The sequence below is a fragment of the Hydra vulgaris genome, chromosome 12, assembly GCF_038396675.1.
Source record: "Hydra vulgaris chromosome 12, alternate assembly HydraT2T_AEP".
Taxonomy (NCBI): Eukaryota; Metazoa; Cnidaria; class Hydrozoa; order Anthoathecata; family Hydridae; genus Hydra; species Hydra vulgaris.
In genome coordinates, this window is record NC_088931.1 from 56,870,001 (window position 1) to 56,892,822 (window position 22,822).

General features: G+C 28.8%; 1 protein-coding gene across 6 annotated transcripts in view; it reads right to left on the reverse strand.

Moving 5' to 3' along the window:
- Window positions 1–22,136, reverse strand: part of LOC101235419 (TBC1 domain family member 19) — a 69,237-nt gene extending 47,101 nt beyond the window's left edge. For 5 of the 6 annotated variants that reach the window (XR_010642561.1, XR_010642560.1, XR_010642559.1 and 2 more), the window contains exons 1-2: window positions 3,339–3,448; window positions 2,987–3,062 (exon numbers count right to left, since the gene is read on the reverse strand). Coding sequence is in view for 3 of the 6 variants with exons in the window: in XM_065813810.1 (XP_065669882.1) it covers window positions 2,987–3,062; window positions 3,339–3,437 (175 nt within the window). In the remaining 3 variants the exon portion in view is untranslated. Of the gene's footprint in view, window positions 1–2,986; window positions 3,063–3,338; window positions 3,449–22,035 lie in introns of those variants that run through there. The other variant, XM_065813811.1, reaches the window with a different exon arrangement.
- Between the last annotated feature and the right edge of the window lie 686 nt (window positions 22,137–22,822).

Consider the following 22,822-nt stretch of genomic DNA (forward strand, 5'->3'; position numbering starts at 1 on the left):
AAACTTTATCAATAGCTTTTGAAATGTCAAGGGCAATGGCCTTAATCTTCATCTAATGTACGATAAAACCTATCGATTATTACTGTTAGCAAATCAGCTGTAGAACGAGAAGATCAAAATCCATATTGATGGTCAGAAAGCAAGTTATTAGATTCAAGATGAGAAATTAAGTGTTTGTTAATCAATGATTCAAAAACCTTGCTTATGATAGGAAGAAGACTAATGGGACGGTAGTTAAATGAATCAGATCGCTCTCCAGAATTTTTGAAGATAGGGATAACAGATGCCGCTTTCCAGCAGTGTGGAAAACAAGACTCTAATAAGCATTTGTTGAATAGTTTTGAGAGTATAGACGACAGCTCTGGAGAACACTTCTGCAAGACAATAACTGGTATGTTGTCCGGGCCACAAGCTGTAGAAGAGTCTAGGCAGGAAATCACTTTAGATACAGAAGCTGGAGTGATATGAATGTCAAGCAATGGATCAAACTGTTTGTTGGCAATATCAGGTAGAGCGCAACTAGTGGAATCAAGAGATGATATTGATGAAAAGTTTATAGCAAACAATTCAGCTTTGTCTTTAGGTGATGTGACAAAGTCTGAACCATACAAGAGAGGTAGAATTAAAGATTTGCCCTTGTTATTAATACTATTAAAGATTCTCCAATAGTCACAAGAGCCTAATTTTTGTGATGAGATACAAGATTTCATGATCTGATAATAGTGGGCTTTGACTTTAGACAAAAACTTTTTACAATGGTTTCTAGCAGTAACAAACAGACGTCTGTTTTCTGGAGAACTGTTTTGCTGATAGATATGGAAGTAACATTTTTGATTGGCAATCGCAGCAGCACAGTGTGAGAAAAATCATGGAGAGTGAGACTTGACCTGGAATTGTGGAGAGGGAACAAAAGATTCCATGTCAGTCTGAATCCACGAAATTATGTAAGAAGCACATGTCAACAGGAAGACAAAAGATTTCTACCCAAGGGCCATCACGAAGAAAATCACAGAAAGAATCCCAGTCAGCTTTAAGGTAGTTGTAAGAGGTACAATAATAGGGGGATTCAGGCGATGAAGAAGAATGAGATATTGGTTTTAGAGAAATCAAACTGTGATCAGAAGCACCTAAGGGTGAATGTGGAGAAACTGAGCACTGACTAGGATCAGAAACAAGACATAAGTCGAGTAGAGAAGGTAAATGATTCAGGTTGTCTGGAAAGCAAGTTGGAAAGTTGACTATTTGAGTTAAAGATTGAGAAAGGCAAAAGTTGTGGGCTTTAATGCCTGCAGAATCACTGACACTAGAGCCAAGCCATTCAGAGTGGTGAGCATTAAAGTCACCAACAACAACTATATTAGCTGATGGATAAAGAGAGAGGGCTTGGTCAATATGATCAGAAATAACATCAAAAAGAGTGCAGTCTTGAGATGAAGGAGAGCGATATACAACAAAGAGAAAGGCAATAGACTGAAGTGGTGCTGAACGAAAGCACATGAAAGAATAGTCTGTGGATTTAAACCTAGTTTCACGACAAATGGGTGAATTCTTACGAATATAAATGCCCAAGCCAAGCATGTTGCTATTAGAGTCTTTACGAATTAAAGGAAGATAACCGTCAACACTAAGATCGCAAGATGAGACAGCTGAACTCAAATTAGTCTCATAAAGAGCAAGTAGGTCTGGTGAACTTTCCAAGAGATAAGACTCAACAGAAGAAAAGTTACTTCGAGAAGAATATTTGTATATTAGTGAATGATAGGTTTAGAGAACTTGGTGATGATGCTAGTTTTTTGTGTTTTATAGTTTTTGATACTTTATTCATTTTTAAATTTGTTGAAGAACTTGACTCAAAGCATAGATAGTACTCAGAACACCCAAGCAATTGCCTCATTACTATTAATAAACCCTAAGCCGTAACAAAGGGCTCCAAATGTGACCTCAACAATGCACACCAAAAGTACAAACAGGGACACCATCCATGCACAACATGGCACTGTTAATACTTTGATATTTTTCAGCTGTTGATGGAATCAGCCTCTCTGAGAGCTACCACAGAGTTCGGGAAACCTGACTACCAGCCAGCCTCAGAACCATAAAACTGAGTTTTAGAGCTGTACCCTCATTAGGAGATATTAGAATGAATTGCCTAGTCATAAAAACAGGGACAAGCAAAACCCATGCATTGAGTCAAGAAGATCCAGCATTCAACATCCTAAACTGGAAACAATATATTAAAAATACATCTACGCCAGCCAAATAGATAAAGAAGGGGTGCGAGGTTGGTCAACAGATAGAATCTGTTTATTTCACAAAAAGAAGAGAAAAACCATCATGTCATCAAAGATATGAGTTAGAAAATTCAAATAGTTGCGCATTTAAAATAAAAATATACTCTTATTTTATGAGACACTGACACATGATGACACTGTTTCCAATGTGCTAAGGATAAGGCTGAACAAAGAACATTTGTTAGTGGCTAATGTTGTGATGTCCTATTGAGCTTGATGAAAGAAAGAAATTACTTCTCGAACTATTGGATTTTTTATTTATATATGGGTATTGTCTGATAGATAGAACTATCAGACTATACCTATGCATTATATATAAATAAAATAATGACAGTGTTGTTGATTTACCTAGATTCCTTCTTACACAGTATATTTTTAATGATTAATAAATGCAATTTTTGCATTATCCTAGACATAAGGTAAGTCATTTAAACAAAAAATATTTCAGCTTTTTAATTTTTAATTTTATCCTTACTGAACACAGGGACACCAGTCTCATGTGTTCAGTAAGCATAAAATTTGCTAGAAATGCCAGAAATAATTGATTTTTATATTTCTATTGATAACTTTTCATCATATCATTTGTTCATCATGGGTTTTTAACGATTAAAAGATTAAAAAAAAAAATTACTCCTTTTTAAACAACACTTGATAAAAAATATGCAAAAAAAAAGTTGTAAAGATTAATAAGTTACCTGAGTCTTTGATTATCATTTTAAGTTGTTTTTTAACTTCTTTTACTTCTCCAGTTGCAGACCATGACAAATCAGCCTAAAATTATAAAATAATTAAAAACTACTATATTATACTATTATATAAAAACTTTAACTAGTTCGATGAAATGATAGAAGGATAAGCTATGAGATTGCCTCTTGCCCCTTCCTCTTCCTCTAAAGCAATATACTAGCGTGTTATTTATTAAAGAGTATTATACTGATAATCTATAAAGTTTATGTATTTTTAAAAAAATTAAAAAAGGTAAAATGAGATGGCAAACATTAACTTAATATATCAAATAAAATTTATGAAAGCTAGATAAAACTTTACCTCCAAATACCTTTGAAGGTTGGAAAATATATTTGAGTTGATGAAATCAATATATATATCATTTATAAAAGAACAAACTAATTCTTTATTTTCACTCATAAATCCTAAAAAAATAGTTATATCTTTAATTATTATCATGATTTAAATGATGATAACAATGATGATCATTATCATGAGACAATGCCATTATTCTATTTTTCATCCAGAATTAATACAACCAATTTAAATGACCACAGTATTTGAGATAATAATTTTTAAAATAAATATCATCATTTAATTAACTATTAAGAGCAACCTTAGAAAGATCTTTTAAATAATGTAAATAATACCTTATTTAACAAAATTAATATTATAAATAATTGATACAATATTAATAATTACTACCATAAATTATATATCATATCAATAATATCATATTTAATTTATAGTAGAAATAAACAATAATCTTGGCTGATGTTTTGGTTTCAGATGGTATACTTATTGGGAAAAATACTCTTCAAACTTTATAGCGTGGTTATGAACCTATTCTTTTATCATAAAAGATTACCTAAAAATATAAAATTTAAGTATATAAAAACTTTTTATATACATAAATTTTATGTTCTTATTTGTTATCTCTTTTTAAAAAAGAGATGAAAAATTTTGAAATACGGAAATTTTTACATAAAACAAATTAGAACTGGACAATTTTTTAAAATGTTACGAGGTTTTTATTTCAAAATTGAGTTTTTACTTAATTTGTTATAACTTTGTAAATTCTAAATGCCTATATTTTGGTATCAAAGAATAATTTTAAGAGGCAATAAGTTTAAGGCAAATTTGGAGGATAAGTGCAATGACAAAATATTAAAACCTGCAACATGAATTAATAATTCATGTTGCAGGTTTTAGTAGTTTATTATATATATATATATATATATATATATATATATATATATATATATATATATATATATATATATATATATATATATATATATATATATATATATATATATATATGTATATATATATATATATATATATATATATATATATATTATATATATATTTTATATATATATATATATATATATATATATATATATATATATATATATATATATATATATATATATATATATATATATATATATATATATATATATATAATAAACTACTAAAACCTTATTATTGAATTGAGTTTGAAATTTTATTAATGATTAAAAAGAAAAAAAAAACTATTATTTTAAATGAAAATTTTTAATTGTTGGTAATATTTTTATTTGGTTTCCGTACGTCACACAGTGTTACGAAAACCCAATTTCGTGGCCAAGAGTCAAATTTTTGAGTTTTATATTTTCGTCTTTTTACGTTCAGATCTTGTTTACAGATAGTCCTAGAACAAAATTCCGAACAGGGCAGGTATATACCTGCTCTAGGGTGGCCTGGGCGTCAGTTGACATTTACCCTCCGTTCGGTACGCACTAAACAAGTGGACATGTTGAAAAATTCTTGCCTGTTTTAAAGTGCTGTTAAACTGAAGAAACTATTTCAATTGGAATTCGGCAAAATGGAATCACTTTCTGGAGGCATGTAGAATATATGGTTATGCACTATTATTGCTAATTTTAATTTTTTTCATATTTAAATCGCGCGACAAGTAAACATAAAAAATTGTAAATTTTTTATCTGAAATCGATTTTCTAATGTCGTTTTAAAAATTTAACCGCGGTTATCCACCTTCTTTTGACAAGGAACTGATCGTGTATAGTGTTAAATATAACATATTAAAAAACTGGCTGCCATTAAGTGCCATTTTAATAATGAGACTAGTTGTTATGGAGGAATGCGTGGTGCGACATTAAACTATGTTAATAGATTAATGTCGCACCACGCATTAATGGTCATGGAAATTAGTGAATTAACATTATTTAATAGCACTAATTACATTTTAAAGCAATAATTTTTTATTTTAAATATATGCTTTAAAAGTTACTTATCATTCCATTTTATGATAATCTCAAAGTTTTATAAAATAGTCCTCAAAGAACTTTCAGCAGATATTACTGTATTTTTTTTTTACAGAGTCTTCCAAATCTTCAAATATGGGATTTTCAAGAAAAGATATATTCTTTATGGTGAAAGACAGTTTAAAAAATGAATATAAATTCATCATTGATTTTTGACAGATGCAATTTTCAAAAAAACGGAACATGTGATACAAGTAGGCGAGGATGAAATGTCATTATCACGGTTATTTTCAAATTTTCGATCGAGATGGAGAGCTGCAGGAAGATGGGAAGATTTTTTTCTGAAAAAAAATGAAGAATGGTTGAAGGGCACCGTACAATTTTCAAAATTATCCAATACTGAATGCATAACACCTGAGAAGATTTTGAAGAGTGATAATAAAAAATGAACATGTGGGCGACCTTCGCAATCCTTTGCTTCATTTAGTGAAAGATCAAAGAGGCGAAAGACTCAAGAAGTACGATCTACTTTTTCTACAGAAGAATTGGCATATGCTGCTCAAATGAGTTTCAGGACTTCTGGTCAAGTACATGCTGCTCAATTTGTTAAAAATGTCACATTTACAACCCCAACAAGAGCCTCAAAATATATATTTGCTGTTAGTTCACAAAATGAAGTACCTTTAACCCCAGATGAAGCACTTTCTTTAACGATCGAGAAAGAAGAATCAAAGCACTCTTATCAACTATCAAGAAATGTAGCTAGAGCACATAAATGCAAATTATACCCATCATACCTTGAAGTAGAAAAAGCAAAAAACGTTGTTATCCATCAATTGTGTACACAACTGTTAGTGAGTCGTGTGCACAGATTGAACTACAGGCTTTACTTGATCATACCACATCTAGAATTATACAACTTCAGGCTGATGTCATTGATACTCTAAATCCGGAAATTCTGCAAAAATGTGTACTTTACTGTAAATGGGGATGTGATGGAAGCAGCGGTCAAAGTGTTTATAAACAAAAACTTACTGAGACTGGAAAATCGGATGAAAGCATTTTTTATACTTCTCTTGTACCTTTACAATTAATACACAACAACCACAAGACGGGTGAAGCAACTATTGTGTGGAAAAATCCTAGACCATCATCTCCGCGATTCTGCAGACCAATACGATTGCAGTTTGTACATGAAAATGTACAGTCAACATTCAAAGAAGTTACCGACATTGAACTGCAGATTGAGGGTCTTGCACCATATGCTAATGAACAAAATGGAAAATCGGTTTCAGTAACTTATTGTATGTCATTTGCGATGATAGACGGTAAAGTCTGTAATGCAGTAACTGGTACCACTTCTACACAACGCTGCTTCCTGTGCAAAGCTTCCTCTAAAGAATTTAATGACATCAACAACATTATAAAAATGGACATTACAACAGATTATTTAAGATTTGGCATATCTACATTTAGACCATCCAATTTGAGTATTCGAATACTTGATATTCGAATATATTTGCGTGTTTTTTTACTATTTGATATTCGAATATTTTCTCCAATATTCGAATAATTTCAAAAATGTAAAGGCAGAGTAAGCTTTTAAAAAAGTACTGTTAATTTCTCTTTTTGCAAACGAAAAAAATATTTCTCTTTTTGCAAACGGAAAAAATTCTTAGAATTTTTATATAACCTTGAAGTGGAAAACTTAAATTGCATTTTTGTATGGTTTTTATTTTGTGTGACATTATTTTTGTTTGCTTTTAGAAAACAGTCGTTTATTTAGATTGCTTAAAAATATAAATACATATTTGTTCCATAAAAAAAAAATCTTAATAATAATTTTTAATATTTTGTGAATAAATAAATATAATATACAATTAAATAAATATAATATAATATACAATTTGTGGTTGCATAATTTGAAGTGGTAAGTTAAAATTTTTAGATTTTCTTAGATAATTCATCTCTGGTTTTTTTAGCCATGTCAAAAAAATCCAAGGTATGGGAGTTTTTTAAGAAAGAGGGAAAAAATATTGGTGAAGCCAAATGTGGTAGGTGCAACACGAACATAGGATGGAGAAGTTCAACTACTGCTATGATTAATCATTTGAAGCTACGACACAACATATTGATATCTAAATCAGTATCAAATGACAATGATGGAGAAAATAATATTCCTAAGAAAAAACAAAATACTGAAATAAGTAGTATTCGGCCATTTTAAAAAAAAGAATCTTTAAATGAAATATTGTCAAAAGTCGCAGCTTTTGATGGAATGGCTATCACAGCAATGAGTAAATCCCAAGCTATAGCTGGTTACGTGCAACAAAAAGGTTATAAAATGCCGAAAAGTCCGACAACTATTTCAAAATGCATCAATAGCTTTTATAAAGAAAAATGTGTTGAACTGCGCGAAAAATTTGAAAAATTAAAAACAGCAAATCGTAAATTTGCTATTACTGTGGATGAATGGACAGATTGTACTATTTTACGTTATGTAAACGTAACAGCTCATGTGATTGGAATAGACTCAAATACAATTGAATGCTATGTTCTGGGTTTAACGGAAATAATTAAGCAGGCAAATGCAGAAACAATTAAACATTTGGTTGAAGCTAAGTTAGCAGACTTTAGGATTTTCTTAAAAAATGATGTTATTGCATCTACTAACGATGCAGCAGTCGTAATGAAAAAATATGGCAATATATTAAGTGTTTTAAATCAACTTTGCCATAATCACGCGCTTCATTTAGCCGTGATGGATTGTTTTTATATACCAAAAAATTCTATTCGCAATGAAGTGTTTGACGATACCGAAGATTTTGTTGATGAAGATGTAGGAGAAGATTCCACAGAAGATCAGTGCTCTGATTACAATTTGGTGTTTATTGAGGAAAATGAATATAATATGACGTTAGATTTTGATCAAATTATTAACAGGTTAAGAGGTGTTATAAGAATGTTTAAAAAATCGGCTACAAAGCATTCTATTTCGCCACTAAATATAGCTCAAAAAATGGGGAAAAAACTCAAGTTAAAATTAGACATAAAAACACGATGGAATTCTTTGAGTGTAATGATTTGACGATTTTTAATTCTATCAGAATGTGTTAACAAATCCTTAGACGAATTAAATATTGATCCAATTCCAGAAAATGATAATTTTGCGCTACAAAACCTTGTTGATGTTCTGGCACCAGTTGAAACTGCTGTTACTGAATTAAGTAAAAATGATGCAAATCTCATAACTGCTGAAGGAGTTTACAAATTTTTGTTTGAAAAGTTGCAACCAATGCAAACTAATATAGCAAAAAAACTGATACATGCGATCAAAATAAGGATGGATGAAAGAAGATATCCAGTTTTAATGACATTGATCATTTATCTGCAGAGTGGAAATATACCAAGTTCTAACGCTCATTTTAAATATTCATCAAAAAATGCAGCAATATTATTCACTGTTAAAGTTATGGAACAAATATATCCACAAATGTTTGAAGAAGAGCAAATTAATAATGATTCTACCTCATCTGATCCAGATGATTTGATAGAATTAACATCACCAGTTGCAGTCGGATTGCAAAAAGAACTCCAAAATGCAATAAGTTCTATTTTAGAACCAAAAAACTGTCATGTTAGCAATCGCAGCGAAATTGATAAATATATTGAATTGAAGAAAGAATTTCGTCAATTGGATTCTTTTAAAAAACGGTCGACAACGCTGGACGTTTTGTATAACGCTTTAATAACAATACGCCCTACCTCAACAGCTTCTGAAAGAGTATTTTCAACAGCAGGTGCAATTAAAACGAAAAGAAGAACAAGTCTAAATTTCGAAACATTCAATTCTCTTTTATTTTTAAAATATATGTTTTTAGAAAAAAAATAATACATATATAAAATAATAAAATCGTTCAAAATAAAATATAAAACACTTTTTTAATTAGATTATTATTATTATTTTTTATTTTTTTAATATGTCTTTTAACTTTTTGATAAATTATTCGAGTATTCAATTACTCGAATATTTTCAGATTTTTCTATTTGATATTCGAATAGTTGAAAAGCTCGAATAGTTGGATGGTCTATCTACATTGCATGTATGGATTCGTTTTTTCGAGTTGTTTGCATCTGTCGTATAAGCTAACAACTGAAAAGTGGCAAGCTCGTCGAGAGGAAGATAAAAAGAATGTGAAAATACGTAAGGAAGAAATACAGACTCAATTTAGGATAAAACTGGGGCTTATCGTTGATCAACCAAAGCCAGGATATGGAAGCTCTAACGATGGAAATACAGCGCGCCGCTTTTTTCAAAATGCTGCTATATCTGTTGAAATAACAGTCGATGAACGAGTCGATGAAAAATTAATTCACCGATTTCATGTTATTTTGCAGGTAATTTCGAGCGGGTTTGATATAGATGATGAAAAATTCAAAGACTATTGTGTAAATACCGCCCATTTATTTGTTGCTTTATATCCATGGTATTACATGCCTACATCTGTACATAAATTGCTGATCCATGGAGCAGAAATTGTAAAGTATGCCCTTTTACCGATTGGACAATTTTCTGAAGATGCCCAAGAGTCACGCAATAAGGGTATTAAAAACTTCAGATTACATCATTCAAGAAAATGCTCAAGAGAATCGAATATGAGAGTTAATCTTTTAGCAATTTAAAAAAAAAAAATTGAAATTACAAATTTCTGTTTTTTTATTAATAGTATAAATTTGAAAATAATTTTGCAATGTTTTTGCTCTAATTAAACTCCTGAATCATTAGCAATGACCTTGAAAACCAAACTACATGAGATTTCATATTTTCAACGTATGAACAGTTTTGGCCGCCATATTGGAGCCGCTATTTTGAATTTTTTAAATCTGACCTCAGATTCCTAATCAGCGACCTCGAAAACCCTTATGTAGGTAATTTGGGAATTTTGGCCACAAAATCAGGATTTCGTCCCACTGTGCGTCATGAGATGACGTTAGAAACGGAATCAATCGCGCTTGAAAAAATCCATGTAGCTTGTGGTAACCAATCACTTGCACTATTATTGTTATTGTCAAAAAGCACCTATCATTAAACTGCATTCAAATCTAGCAAACTAGCGAAAATAACTCAAACAAGAAACATCACATTAAAAAGAGTCAAGGAATACTTTACGAGAAATCTGTACGGGATCGAGAAAAGAAAAAAGCATAAAAAAAGCCACAAACAAACGACCAGCAATTGTTTTCGAAGAGACTTTGTCTGATAAGGGAGACTCTTCGTTGCGTTGTGAGCGTAAAAAAATTATTCTTTAATGTGAGGGGGAGGAGGGGCATGTCCCTGGCCTCCTGCTGTCGTCGGCCCTCATCTCTAAAACAGAATTCAAGAAAACTTTAAATAAGTTAGCTTTTTAAAACGGAGCACTGTAGTTCAGATTCTTAGAATTGTGAAAAGGAAAAAAAAATTCTGCCAGAGAATTTTGAACTATCAGTTTAGATTTTGTGATGTTGAAACTAATAAATATCGATTGTGCTTTTTTTTGTGTGTGTGCATTATAATTCAGGTCGAACGCGGCAGTTCTTTGTTAGTCGTGTGTGCACTCGTTAGGGCTAAAACTTTTGTCATGTCTTCAAAGATGAATATTTTTGCCGTGTGCACCTGAAACAAATATTTTCCATACGGAAGGTATCCAAGGAAGTATGTTATAATTAAAAAACTAAAATATTATTATTATTAATAATATTATTATTATTAAGTCATTATTAATAAACGTTATTTTTTTTAATTAACATACGGAAAATGTTAGAAAAAATCATAAAATTTCCTTAAAATATAAAGATAAGTTACAAATTCCACGACATTACGCATTCATTTCCACTATGTTTGCTAGTATATAATATTATTTATGTATATTAGCTTTAAATTCACCTACTAGTACCAACTCTGCTTTAAAAGTAAAAATAAAATTAATTAAATATGAGCTGTGTTTGTACATTTTTAGTTATAATCTGTAGTTTTTACGCAGATTTATAATATTAAGTCAAGATGTTTTCTTTTCTTTACTCAATGAGAACTTGTCTCTTACAAAATTATAATCAAAAATTATGATTCAGAATTTATACTAAATCATATACCTCAAATATTACCATTACAGCCCACATAAACATATTTACAATTTCACATTAACCATGTAAACACATTAGCAATTACGTTCAAAACCGTACAAACATATTAACAACAATTATCAAATATATACGCAATTTAAAAACAAACGACTTGATGTCACGGAACACTGTAACATTTAACTTAATATAATTACATAATCGATGCCGAATTTAACTTAAATTATAAACAATTTTAAATGAAGTTTTTAACCTCATGATTGAGTTACAGAAAAGTTGCTTGATGGGGCTCGGATATTGAACGCGAGAAGTGGGGACATATGGAGGCACAACAGTTTTTTAATATTTTTCTATGTAAAACAGAAATTTTAAGTATTCCAAACGGAAAAACTCAGACTGTAGAAACAAAGAATGCTTGCACGATGTGCAAACGTGCAACAAAATTAGAAATACAGATAGAGAGGATGCTCAAGCATCGACTAATAAGTTGGTAAAGCAATATCGTTAGAGTTTTTCTTGAAAGGTTTTCAAGAGTTGAGTCTACGGAAGACGTTTTTAGGAGTTTGTTGGCAACCACAGAGTCCAATATTTCACACCATCTCCTACCATTTGATCCATTTTTTCACAACTATATCCGCCCTTTTGGATTCACTATTTTGTTTTTTAATTTTTTAAAAGTCTCCTTATTTATAAATGTCGCCTATCGGGTTAGAGCCGGCATATTCGTTATAACAACAGTAAAAACCACATTAACATAAAACAACCATAGCGATAACGTAATAGGGAGCTAAGCAGAGGTAAAAGGGGTGAGTCAATTTTTCCGAAAATAGAAATTTGTAATCTGGTATCTTTTTAAGATATAAAAACGATAAAATTGATAATTTGTTAAGTTCATTATTAATAGTTTTTATATTAAAAATTAGAGATTAGAAACTTAATGATTTATATTCTAAAAAAATTTTTCTTTTATATCAGAACTTAGAAATTAGAAATTTACTTATAACACTAAAAATGGTGAGGAGTTTAAATTTATTTAACATAAATTGGTGAGAAGTATTAAGTTTATGTTTTGGTATTTCTGGATTAATAACTTTAAACATGATTTGAAAGATTTAAACAACGACTTAAAATATCTAAAAAGGTACTCAATTGGTGTATAATGCAGTTAAGACTTTAATTTTAAAAGGGGTTATTAGTGAAGAATTTTTTTTTTATAAATTGGTGACGGGTATTAAATTTTCTTTTTGAAAGAAGACTTTACAAATTGGTGACGGATATTAAACTTTCTTATTACGTTTATGATTTGTTAAGGTTTTAGCTTAATTGCCTGTTTTCAGCTTAATTTCCTGTTTGTACTGAAACTTAATTGCTTGTGTTTAACTTAATTTCCTGTTTTTAATGAGACTTTCTTGATATAGCCTCTAGGGTCAGGAGAAAATCATATATCAAACAAACTTTGGGTAGTGATCGGTATAACGGAGTGTATAAATCCTACTTAATCACATAATTTATAGATGGTTCTTGTGGAGTGGTAACACTTAAGTTCATTTGGATGGAGAAAAATGTAGCCGAGTTGGCTGATTTAAACCCACCGGGATGTTCACACATCCACTGACTGAAATAGAGAGAGGCTAAACGTAGTGTATATACATCCACTGACTTAAATTGACGCAGTGAAGTGCGCATACAAATTACTGAGGGTATTGGTTTGGGCAGGCAATCGAATTGACAAAGAACTTCTGACTAATATGATTAGTGATTAATTATCTATACTCTAATTTTTCTCATTTCCTTTTACTGACAATAAATAGGGACAGGTGCAGCGGAGTTTGCCATATATCTACTGACTAAAATTGGGACAGGCGCAGCGGAGTGTTCATAAATCTACTGATTTAAATAGTGACAGGTGTAGCGGAGTGTCCATAAATCTACTGACTTAAATAGGTAGATGTGCAGTTGAGTGTCCATCCGTCAACTAGCTCAAAAAGGAACAAATGCAGCGGATATGTACATTAGGGTTATGACTTTTTTTCATCCTCATGCTCATGCTCCTGTACTGTAGTTTGATGAACTTGCACCTAAAAAGCACAAAATGAACTACTATTTGCATATCTTTTGAAAAAGGTTCACCCCGCCATTGAAAAATCAATTTTGACATAAGTACTACTATGTAATTACATTGTAGTACTTATGTCAAAATCAATTTTTCAATGGCGGAGTGAACCTTTTTCAAAAGATATGCAAATAGTAGTTCATTTTGTGCTTTTTAGGTACAAGTTCATCAAACTACAGTAAAGGAGCATGGGGTTGAAAAAAAGTCATAACCCTAAGGTACATACAAACAAACTTGGGTTTTTTATTTTAGGCTGAAGGTCTGACCAATAGTCTAACCAATAAGAAACCTTTTTTTGAATAAGATAAGTGGTGATCAATTTTTTATGTACTCTATTTGTTCTAGGTTGATCTTTTCTTCTTTTCTCTAGATTGTGTCCATAATATCAGGGCAGGAGGTAGATCCAGGTCAAATCCGTTCAGGGCGCGGACGTGAGGTCAATTAAAGTAGGAGGGTGGTATTCGTGTGCGGTATTATGTGCAAGAATAATTTTCGTTTTTTGGTTTAATGCGAAATGGAGTCCAGCTAGTTTTTGTTAAAATAATAATATTTATTATTTCATTTTAAATGATATATCTTATTTCAGAAGAATCTCTTGATGAGTGTTAGTTGAATAGCAATAAAGATTTTAGTGCCACTGTATTTGAGCACATTTGTCAATTAAACATATAATATTGTCCTGGATGTTTCATGATAAGATATAAACCCGAGAGAGCATGTGGATGGCTTAGTTAGTGCGGATTTTTAATGGCGAGGAAAAAATGTGAAGCACTTCATAGAATTCTAATTTTACATGTGATATATTGGATATAATAATTATGTGGATTAGTAAATGAAGGAGTTATGGAATTAGTAGATAAAGTGTTATTGAATTAGTAGACAAATAGTTATAGAATTAGCAAGAGCCATTGATCCTGTTTTTGATGATAGTAAGTTTACTCAGAACAAAGTTTATTTGTATCGATCGTGAAAAATAGCCTGGTAGTCTAGAGAAGAAATTATAAAAGAAGTTTAAGTGTTAATATATTATTAACGCAAAGTTGGACAGGTGTCCAAAGAGAAAAAAAATATATAGGAGAAGAAAAACGGAGCTAATAGTCCTATTAATTTATTTATAAAAGGGTATTGTTCTATTTGCATTATTCTTCTATCCAAAACCTATTTGCATATTTGACTTTTTGTTTTTATTCTATTTGCATTTTTATCTTTTTGTGTTTATCGTTATGTGTTTATCTCTAATTTTCTTTTCTTTTTTTTTTCTCTAATTTTGTTTTTTATTTTTTTTCTAATTTTGGTTTTTATTTTTGCCTAATTTTGGTTTTATTAATAGTTGAGATATGTCAAAACTTTTTCATTAAAGTTTATTATTTTTATTTTATTAAAGTTTATTATTTTACGTTTTATATCTGTATTTCTATACATATTTTTAAATTAATGAAAAAGTTTGGTTTGGAGCGACTCTATAGGGATCAGGGAAAAGGGTTTTAGTATCGATACATGGTATTAGTCGTGGGTGGATTCTCCAACTGTTAAACCAACACTCTGGACCAATTACAGCAAAGCAAACTAGCTAAATGATCTTTAACCCGCCTCAATCAATGTTGGGTCAACCGTAGCTCTTTCAGCAAGTTGACTTACTTGTGGCCCAAACAAAACCGACTCTTTACATAAGGTTAAGATCTGGCCGCAAGTAAAACCCTAACCCTAACCTTCGCAGATTATAAATTAGAACTTATAGGTTCTAATTTATAAAATACTATAATAAACTTTTTTACTTTTTTAAGAGAAGAAATTTCATGTTTAAATACACATGTTTTTGATCATTAATTGCTTTATGTTTTCAATTAATTGCTCATAATAGAATTAAAATTTCTGCATGGTACTTATATTTTCAACTTAATGATAAGTTAAACAAATTAAAAACCAGAAAAATATGTAAGTTTTTTTATTTAATTCAGTCTGCAAATATTAATGGGTTAAATCATGTTACTACAGAGGTAGCTAATTTTTTTATTTGATACAAACTTTATGCAACAAATCGTCTTTTTATACGTAAAAAATTATTCAGGTTACCTCTGCCTTAAGATATTTCAATTCAATTTTACGGATGTGATCTTTATAGAGAGCCATCTCAGATTATTTTCCAAAAACCTTTGTTATTTATTGTAATAAAAGTAATATGATACAACAGACATGCTTTAATGTTGAAAAAAGAAAACCATTGGTTTACAACTCTTTATTATCGGCAAACTAAATTAATCCGGAAAAGAAGAAAAAAACTCCACCTTTAGTAAGTAAACAACAATTCTGACAGAAGTAGTGCATTGGAAAATATGTTTCAATTTAATTCAATTGTTTTGTGAAAAAATATTTAAAATATTGAGTAAGAGCTAATAATTTTACAAAATGATCTTTCACTCATATTTTTATGGTGGGCTGCCGAGATCCAATAAGAAGGATTGCCTTAGTGCACATACTTTTTTTTTCTGGGACACCCTAAGTTTAGCAATATTTGGAACTTTTTGACTCTTTACATTCATCTAAATCATTAACCTTGTGAAAACAATTTTTTCCAGGCACAGGATAGCTGTTGCTATAAAAGACCAGTAGAATGATAGAATTTTTTGCTACTTAACTTGTCATGATACTTTTTCTTGATACTTATCGTCGGCCCTGAAGTGTATAGCATTTTTCAAGAAGTGCATTAACTGGAGTTCTAGACAGCGGAGTAAAATGCTATTGAGCGATGAAACCATGATTATGCTATTTGGTACCTGGCTTTATCTGGTTTATCGCCCTGTAAGAAAACGATGCGATCATTTTCACACAATTTCTACCTAAAAACTACAACACTGATCATAATAAAATGTTCAAGGTGCTGGAATAGATTGGAAATTCATCATACTTAAATTCAATATAAAACTTGTGTATGGTTTTTAAGTGGCGAGTAAAACAACATGCACCACACACAATGCAAGATTTGGTTTACTGGATTACGCAATTATATCAAAAATTATTCAACTCAATAAAACGTATCAAATTAAAAGCAAAGGACATTAAAACTAAATATTAGTTTATGAAGTTTAGTATTTTTTTTTAAACTGTGTATAAATAAAAAAATGTTTTTTTCATTGATTTATTTATTTTTTAATACAAAGTATTTTGGCCACGACTGTATAGAATATTATGATAATCAAGTTGAAGACTTAAACTGAAACTTATATAAGACATTTAGTACGTGGCATTTAAACAATAAGGTATTTTGTTTAAATGCCACGTAAAAACAATAAAAGACATATATTACTTTCCCAGTGAGCATCGGACGCCTAAAGACGTCTGACAGACATCCGATGGACGTCTAAGGACGTCAAATGCCCACTGGGTTCAAGATACATATTGCATTAAATTACGTATTGTACCAAACTTGCGTAAAGGTTTGCTAATTTTTGTTCAGTAGGTTTAATCATTCAACGTGTTTGTCATTTGTTTAAAAACAAATAATTTGTTTGTCATTTGTTTTTGTTTAAAAAACATAATTGTGAAATATGATATAACATAATCATGAACTAAATGCTTAAGTGCAATTTTTAAAGCACAGGAAACGATAAAGTTTAATGCTGTATTATAAGCAATCCTTTTATTAAGTGGTTTTCCTAGCTATAAACTTTAACTCAACTCAGTTAATTATCGATTAGCTATTAATTATCTAAGATACGAATACCATTCAAAAACTAAGAATAGAAAAAAGATTTAATAAAATTTCCTTTTTCCAACATTATGAAAAATAAAGAAACTTCACTAATATTGTTTCACCCTAAGGAAAACAATTAAATTAGTTACGAAACCTAATAAAGAGACCAGGGATCTCGAAGCATTGGCTTTAAATTATTTTTGAAATAGTTTTACAAAAACGCAACAAATCAAAATGATAGTATTTAACGATAGATTTAAGTTGCGTAACAAATCTAGTTATAAACAGAACTACAAACAAGCAATAAATATTTTGAATCATTTACATTAATTAGTTGTAATCGATTAATGTAAAATTGCACATTCTAACATCTAGTGCAATAGTTATCCGCCTTCTCTATGCTATCTTTCTAACTCAGCTTCTTTTGACTTTCACTCTACTATCCTTCGTTCTTCTGAAACTCATTTACTCTTGCAAACAAGCAATAAATATTTAAAAAATGTAAGTTGAGCAAAGATCAAAACACCACCTTTGTTATTTTAAGTTTTACTTTATTATTAAAATATGACATTTTTGCATTTTATAAAAATTAAATCAGCATACTCTTGTTTACTCAGTGTTTCTCTCTCTCAATATTTAATAACGTTTTAGCAAATAACTATATTAAATATAAAAATAAGTTATTTTAATTTAAGTTATCTATATTAATTATAATGTAAATTCCAAGCCATTCAAAAAAGCTTTAAAGAAAAGGAAAGAGCAATAAGTAAAATACATCGCTGTCGAAAGAGATGAAATGTTCACTTCAAATATTTGAAACTAAATAAGAAAAAAAGGTTCATTTATGCCAAGGTACACTAGCTTCTATCATATAAACATTTTAAATATTTTATTTATTTAAAAAATTATATATATAATCTCAAAACCTCTGCGTATGAAGAATTTTCTAGTATTTATTTGGTTGTATTTATTTCATTATTCAAACTTTTATCACATTTTTGTTTTTACACTGTGGAACAGACACTTACTGGAACACTTAAAATTGTGGAACAGACACTGAAATCAGAATAAGATGGTGCCAAATGATGGTTAGTTCAATAACGGCTAATTACCAAACAATTTGCCATGGAATAATTCTTAAAAGAAACAAATTACATTTTTATAATGAAGAAAAGAACGGCCTCAGTTGATTTACACTGCGTTATCGTACCCCATATCAATCATACCGCATTCAAATTGTTTAAAATCTACAATAATAATACCAGACTTAATTATTTTCATAGTTTTAGTATTAGTCTCTACTCGTTCGTTTTGACACAGAATGTCATTAAAGAAAAAGATAAGAAAGGTTTTTTTTTGACAATTTTTCATAAGAAAATATTATATATACATACATATATATATATATATATATATATATATATATATATATATATATATATATATATATATATATATATATTGATATATAGATATATAACATATGTAAATCTAAAACTATGTAAATGTAATAATTCTATTTATATAATGTTTTACACGAACGTCTGTAAGTGTAAACTTAACTTACTGACGTTTACACTTACAAACGTTTGTATAAAACATTATATAAATAGAATTTTTACATTTACATAACATTAAATTTACATATACCTTACGTATATATGTAAGGATATACATACAAAGAAGTGTATGTAATATGTATTAATATTTATAATAAATATGTATTGATCTGTAAATTATAATAAAACTTTTCTAACAATCACAAGTCTTTTTTGCTTAAATCGTTTTGTTTTCTATTCAAAAAATTAGCAAGATTGAAAAAAAAAATGCATTCCTATAACTAACGGAGGACTTAAACTTTCGGAGACTTTTGGTACTTTGCACAGAAAACAGCGTTTTAATCCACTAAGGCTTTGTAACTAAGCTATTAAAACATACATGAACGTAAAAAACCGTTTATGAACTTTTTATAACGATATTAAGCCTGGGAACAAAATGCCCAAAAATTTTGGCGACAACTGCCTTAGACGTGAGAACAACAAGTTGATAAAATATTTTTTACTATACTAAATTTGTATTCATTGATAATTTTTAAATTTCATGCAATAATCTCATAGCATTCAAAAATTATGACCTCATAAAAATTGAAATCCCTTCAAACTTTACATAGTATATATATATATATATATATATATATATATATATATATATATATATATATATATATATATATATATATATATATATATATATATATATTAACCACTGCACCACGGCTGCTCAATCGGAACTTGACAAAAAACCAATTAAACAACAATAAAAATAACAAAAGTCAGAAGTCAGTTTAAAAAAGAAAAGTCAGTTTTAAAAAGATTTCCAAAATAGAGGTTTAAAAACTATTTCCCCAGTTTTTAAGGTTTTAGAGAGGCCTGGAACAAAGTTTAGACATCTACGTTCAAAAGGAAATAAAAACAATATATAAATCAATATTTAACTAATAAATAAATCTCTAATTTTCTGAACAGTATGCAAATTCCTTTTCAACCCCCCCCCCCCATCTTCCTCCACAGTCACTATCATTATAACAATACCCCCTGTTCATTATTAATAATAAAATAAAACGTTTTATTTTATAATGACAAAGGTTTTGTTAATAATGATGTTCATATTTATTAGTACAAAAATATTAAAATAACATACCTCAATTTTTTGTTTAACATTTAATAAATATATTAAATATAGCATACTAAATAATTTAATTATTTAAAAATACTTTTTAAGCTAAGTTCAACATAATTAACGAAGAAAATATTTCAAAATAAAATAAAAGATATAATTAATTATAATGGTTTTAAACAACTCTATTATCAAATTACTGACACATCAACGTCAGCAACGTTAATTAATGTTATCCCATTAAGTAACAAATAATCTATAGATCTAATCTATAACAAAAAAAAAACAAAAAAAAAAAACATAAGCTATAAAAAATAATCTCAAGTGATCCAAGTGAATAGGTTAATTTAACTATACATGACAAAAATTTAAATCTGAACAGTTCAGAGAAAATTAGCCGATAAAAAGTGGAAATATCACAGATTGTTTAAATAAATAAATATATATATATATATATATATATATATATATATATATATATATATATTCTTTTATCATTAAAAAAGGAGTCTTGTTACAATGATAGATATATAATTTTATCAGATAATGTAAAGTATTAAATCTTGATTTAATTCAAACTAATTTATACATTTATAATTATCATCCCAAAGAATTATTTTCATATTATATTGCATTTTCCTTTAAAAATCTCCAGATCTTGATCAACGCCTCTTTTAAACTTAAATCTTTATTCCTTTTCCTACTTGCTAAGTTCTCTAATATAAATAAACATTGAAATATGTAGAGTCAAGCTTGAAATCTCTGTTAAAATGCAAACATCCGTTTTTTTTAAAGCAGTATGTATGTATATATGCATGTAGAAAGGGTGAATTTGTTACGGAGCAAACCCATCATTTCTACCTCTAACAATGCATGAAAACTTAAAAATTTATTTACAAAGCATTTTGATATTTTTTTAGCTAATATTTATAAAATCAGCTAATTTAAGCATATGCTTGATTGCATTTGCTTAAATTGGCTGATTAATTTAGCTGATAAATTAGGAGTTAACAGCTTAAATTAGGACGACTTCATCGTGTTATTTGTTTTAATCTAACACATTAACAAAGAAGAGAATCTTTTTTTTTTTTTTTTTACTGCAAACTCATTTTAAATAAACAAAATCTGACAAAATTGCTTCACTTTACGTTTAAAAATAATGTCAATGTTTTCATTTATGTTATTTGACATTATTTTAAAGAGTAAAGTGGGGCAAAACGTCATGAAAGTTTTTAAACTTCTAGTGATCTGTGGAACCTTTCAACACATTCGATGCAGCTTTGAATCATTATCGTGAATAGAAATTATTGAATTTTAAATATTTTTAAAATAAAGCAACACCCATAAAATATTCCATTAAGAGTAGCTTTGAATGCAAACGATATGATAACATTTCCTTAGGCATATTATTATTAATGTAATAATAAACTTTTTGCTTTGCTTGTTTTTATCTTGTAAACAAATTTTCTATATCTACCACAAACTGCATAAAGCAAATGATCTTTATTCTCAATGTCATCATTATCAAAAGATCATTGTTCACCGAGAACAATGATCTTTATTAAAACCATTCAATGAAGTTTTACTAAATTTTTGAATGTACCAACTCTCTTCTACCTGACATTGCACTTTTTCACTTCATTTCTGATTTGAAAAGTTTTGTTTGAGATAAAACAAAATTTAAATTGGTTAGTAATTTTTAGATTTAAAAAAAAAAAAATTGAGCATTAATGTGATTTAGGTTATCATTTAAAATTTTAGCACTTTTTATGCAAAGTTTTAATTATTTTGAACCTATATTGTGAAGTCAGAGTAAACAAAAAAATTTTGGGTTAAAGTCACAAAAATAAATTTTCTGAAGTTGGTAAAGATTTTCAAAAATATGTGAAATTAATGTCAACATAAATCTAGAAGCTTTTTCAAAACATTTTTAATAATATTAAAACTTTTTTTACGCTCAATCTCTAATGCCAGTCAATTTTAAAACTTGAAAATGAAGCTTATGAGATATATAAGCAAACTTTAAAATTACTTTGAAAATACTGATTTCATTAGTTTATTTAGTTTAGTATCGGGCGTAAAACTTACAAACTTTTGATTTAGCAGCGGGCATCAAACTTGCAAATGTTTCAGTTAGATTGGACTTACCTGGACCAACATATCTCTATCCTGGGTGAGAAGTCTCTGAAAGTAGTTTCAAAAAGCAAAGGGTTTTAAAGCCAACAAACATCAGTAACAATTCAGCATACTAAACAAGGTTATCAAATAAATTGCTTACAAATGAATTTGGATCATAGTAAATAACAAAGCCAATATTTTTATTTTATTTTTAACAACCAAGCCAATATTTTTATTTGAATAAGAAGTATTTAATCTAATGTAATTACAGATTAGTAATTTTAAAAAAAGTCGTTTTTTGGTTTTAATATTCACCTTTGGTTAGTATATCAAAACATTTTTTCATCAATTTCATTTCTATTTCGGTGATCCAACACAAATAATCTTTACATCAAACGTAATCAAAAACTAATATTTCACATGGCAACAAAGAGACCAACAAGTGTTAAGCGCAAAACTAAGCACTATTGAAATCTCTGTAATTAAAATCAAAAAAATCTAAAATTGCTCTACTTTTTATTATGCTTAATTATTTCAAATTTATAATAATTTATTCTCAATTCAAACAAAGATCTTTTTTGTAATCTTTTCCCCAGATTTCAGAATAAGTTAAATATAATTGCCTTGATTTTTAAAAGATATTCTTAGAACGATAAGTAATTATACATTTTTCAGTTCTTTATTATTTACACTTTTACTTTAATAAACTATTTTAATTATTACAGTTAATAATAAAATTTCATAAACTTTTTACATAATTGCTTTTATATAATAAGATTTAAACCAGTACAAGAAAGTTCTTATTATTATATTATAA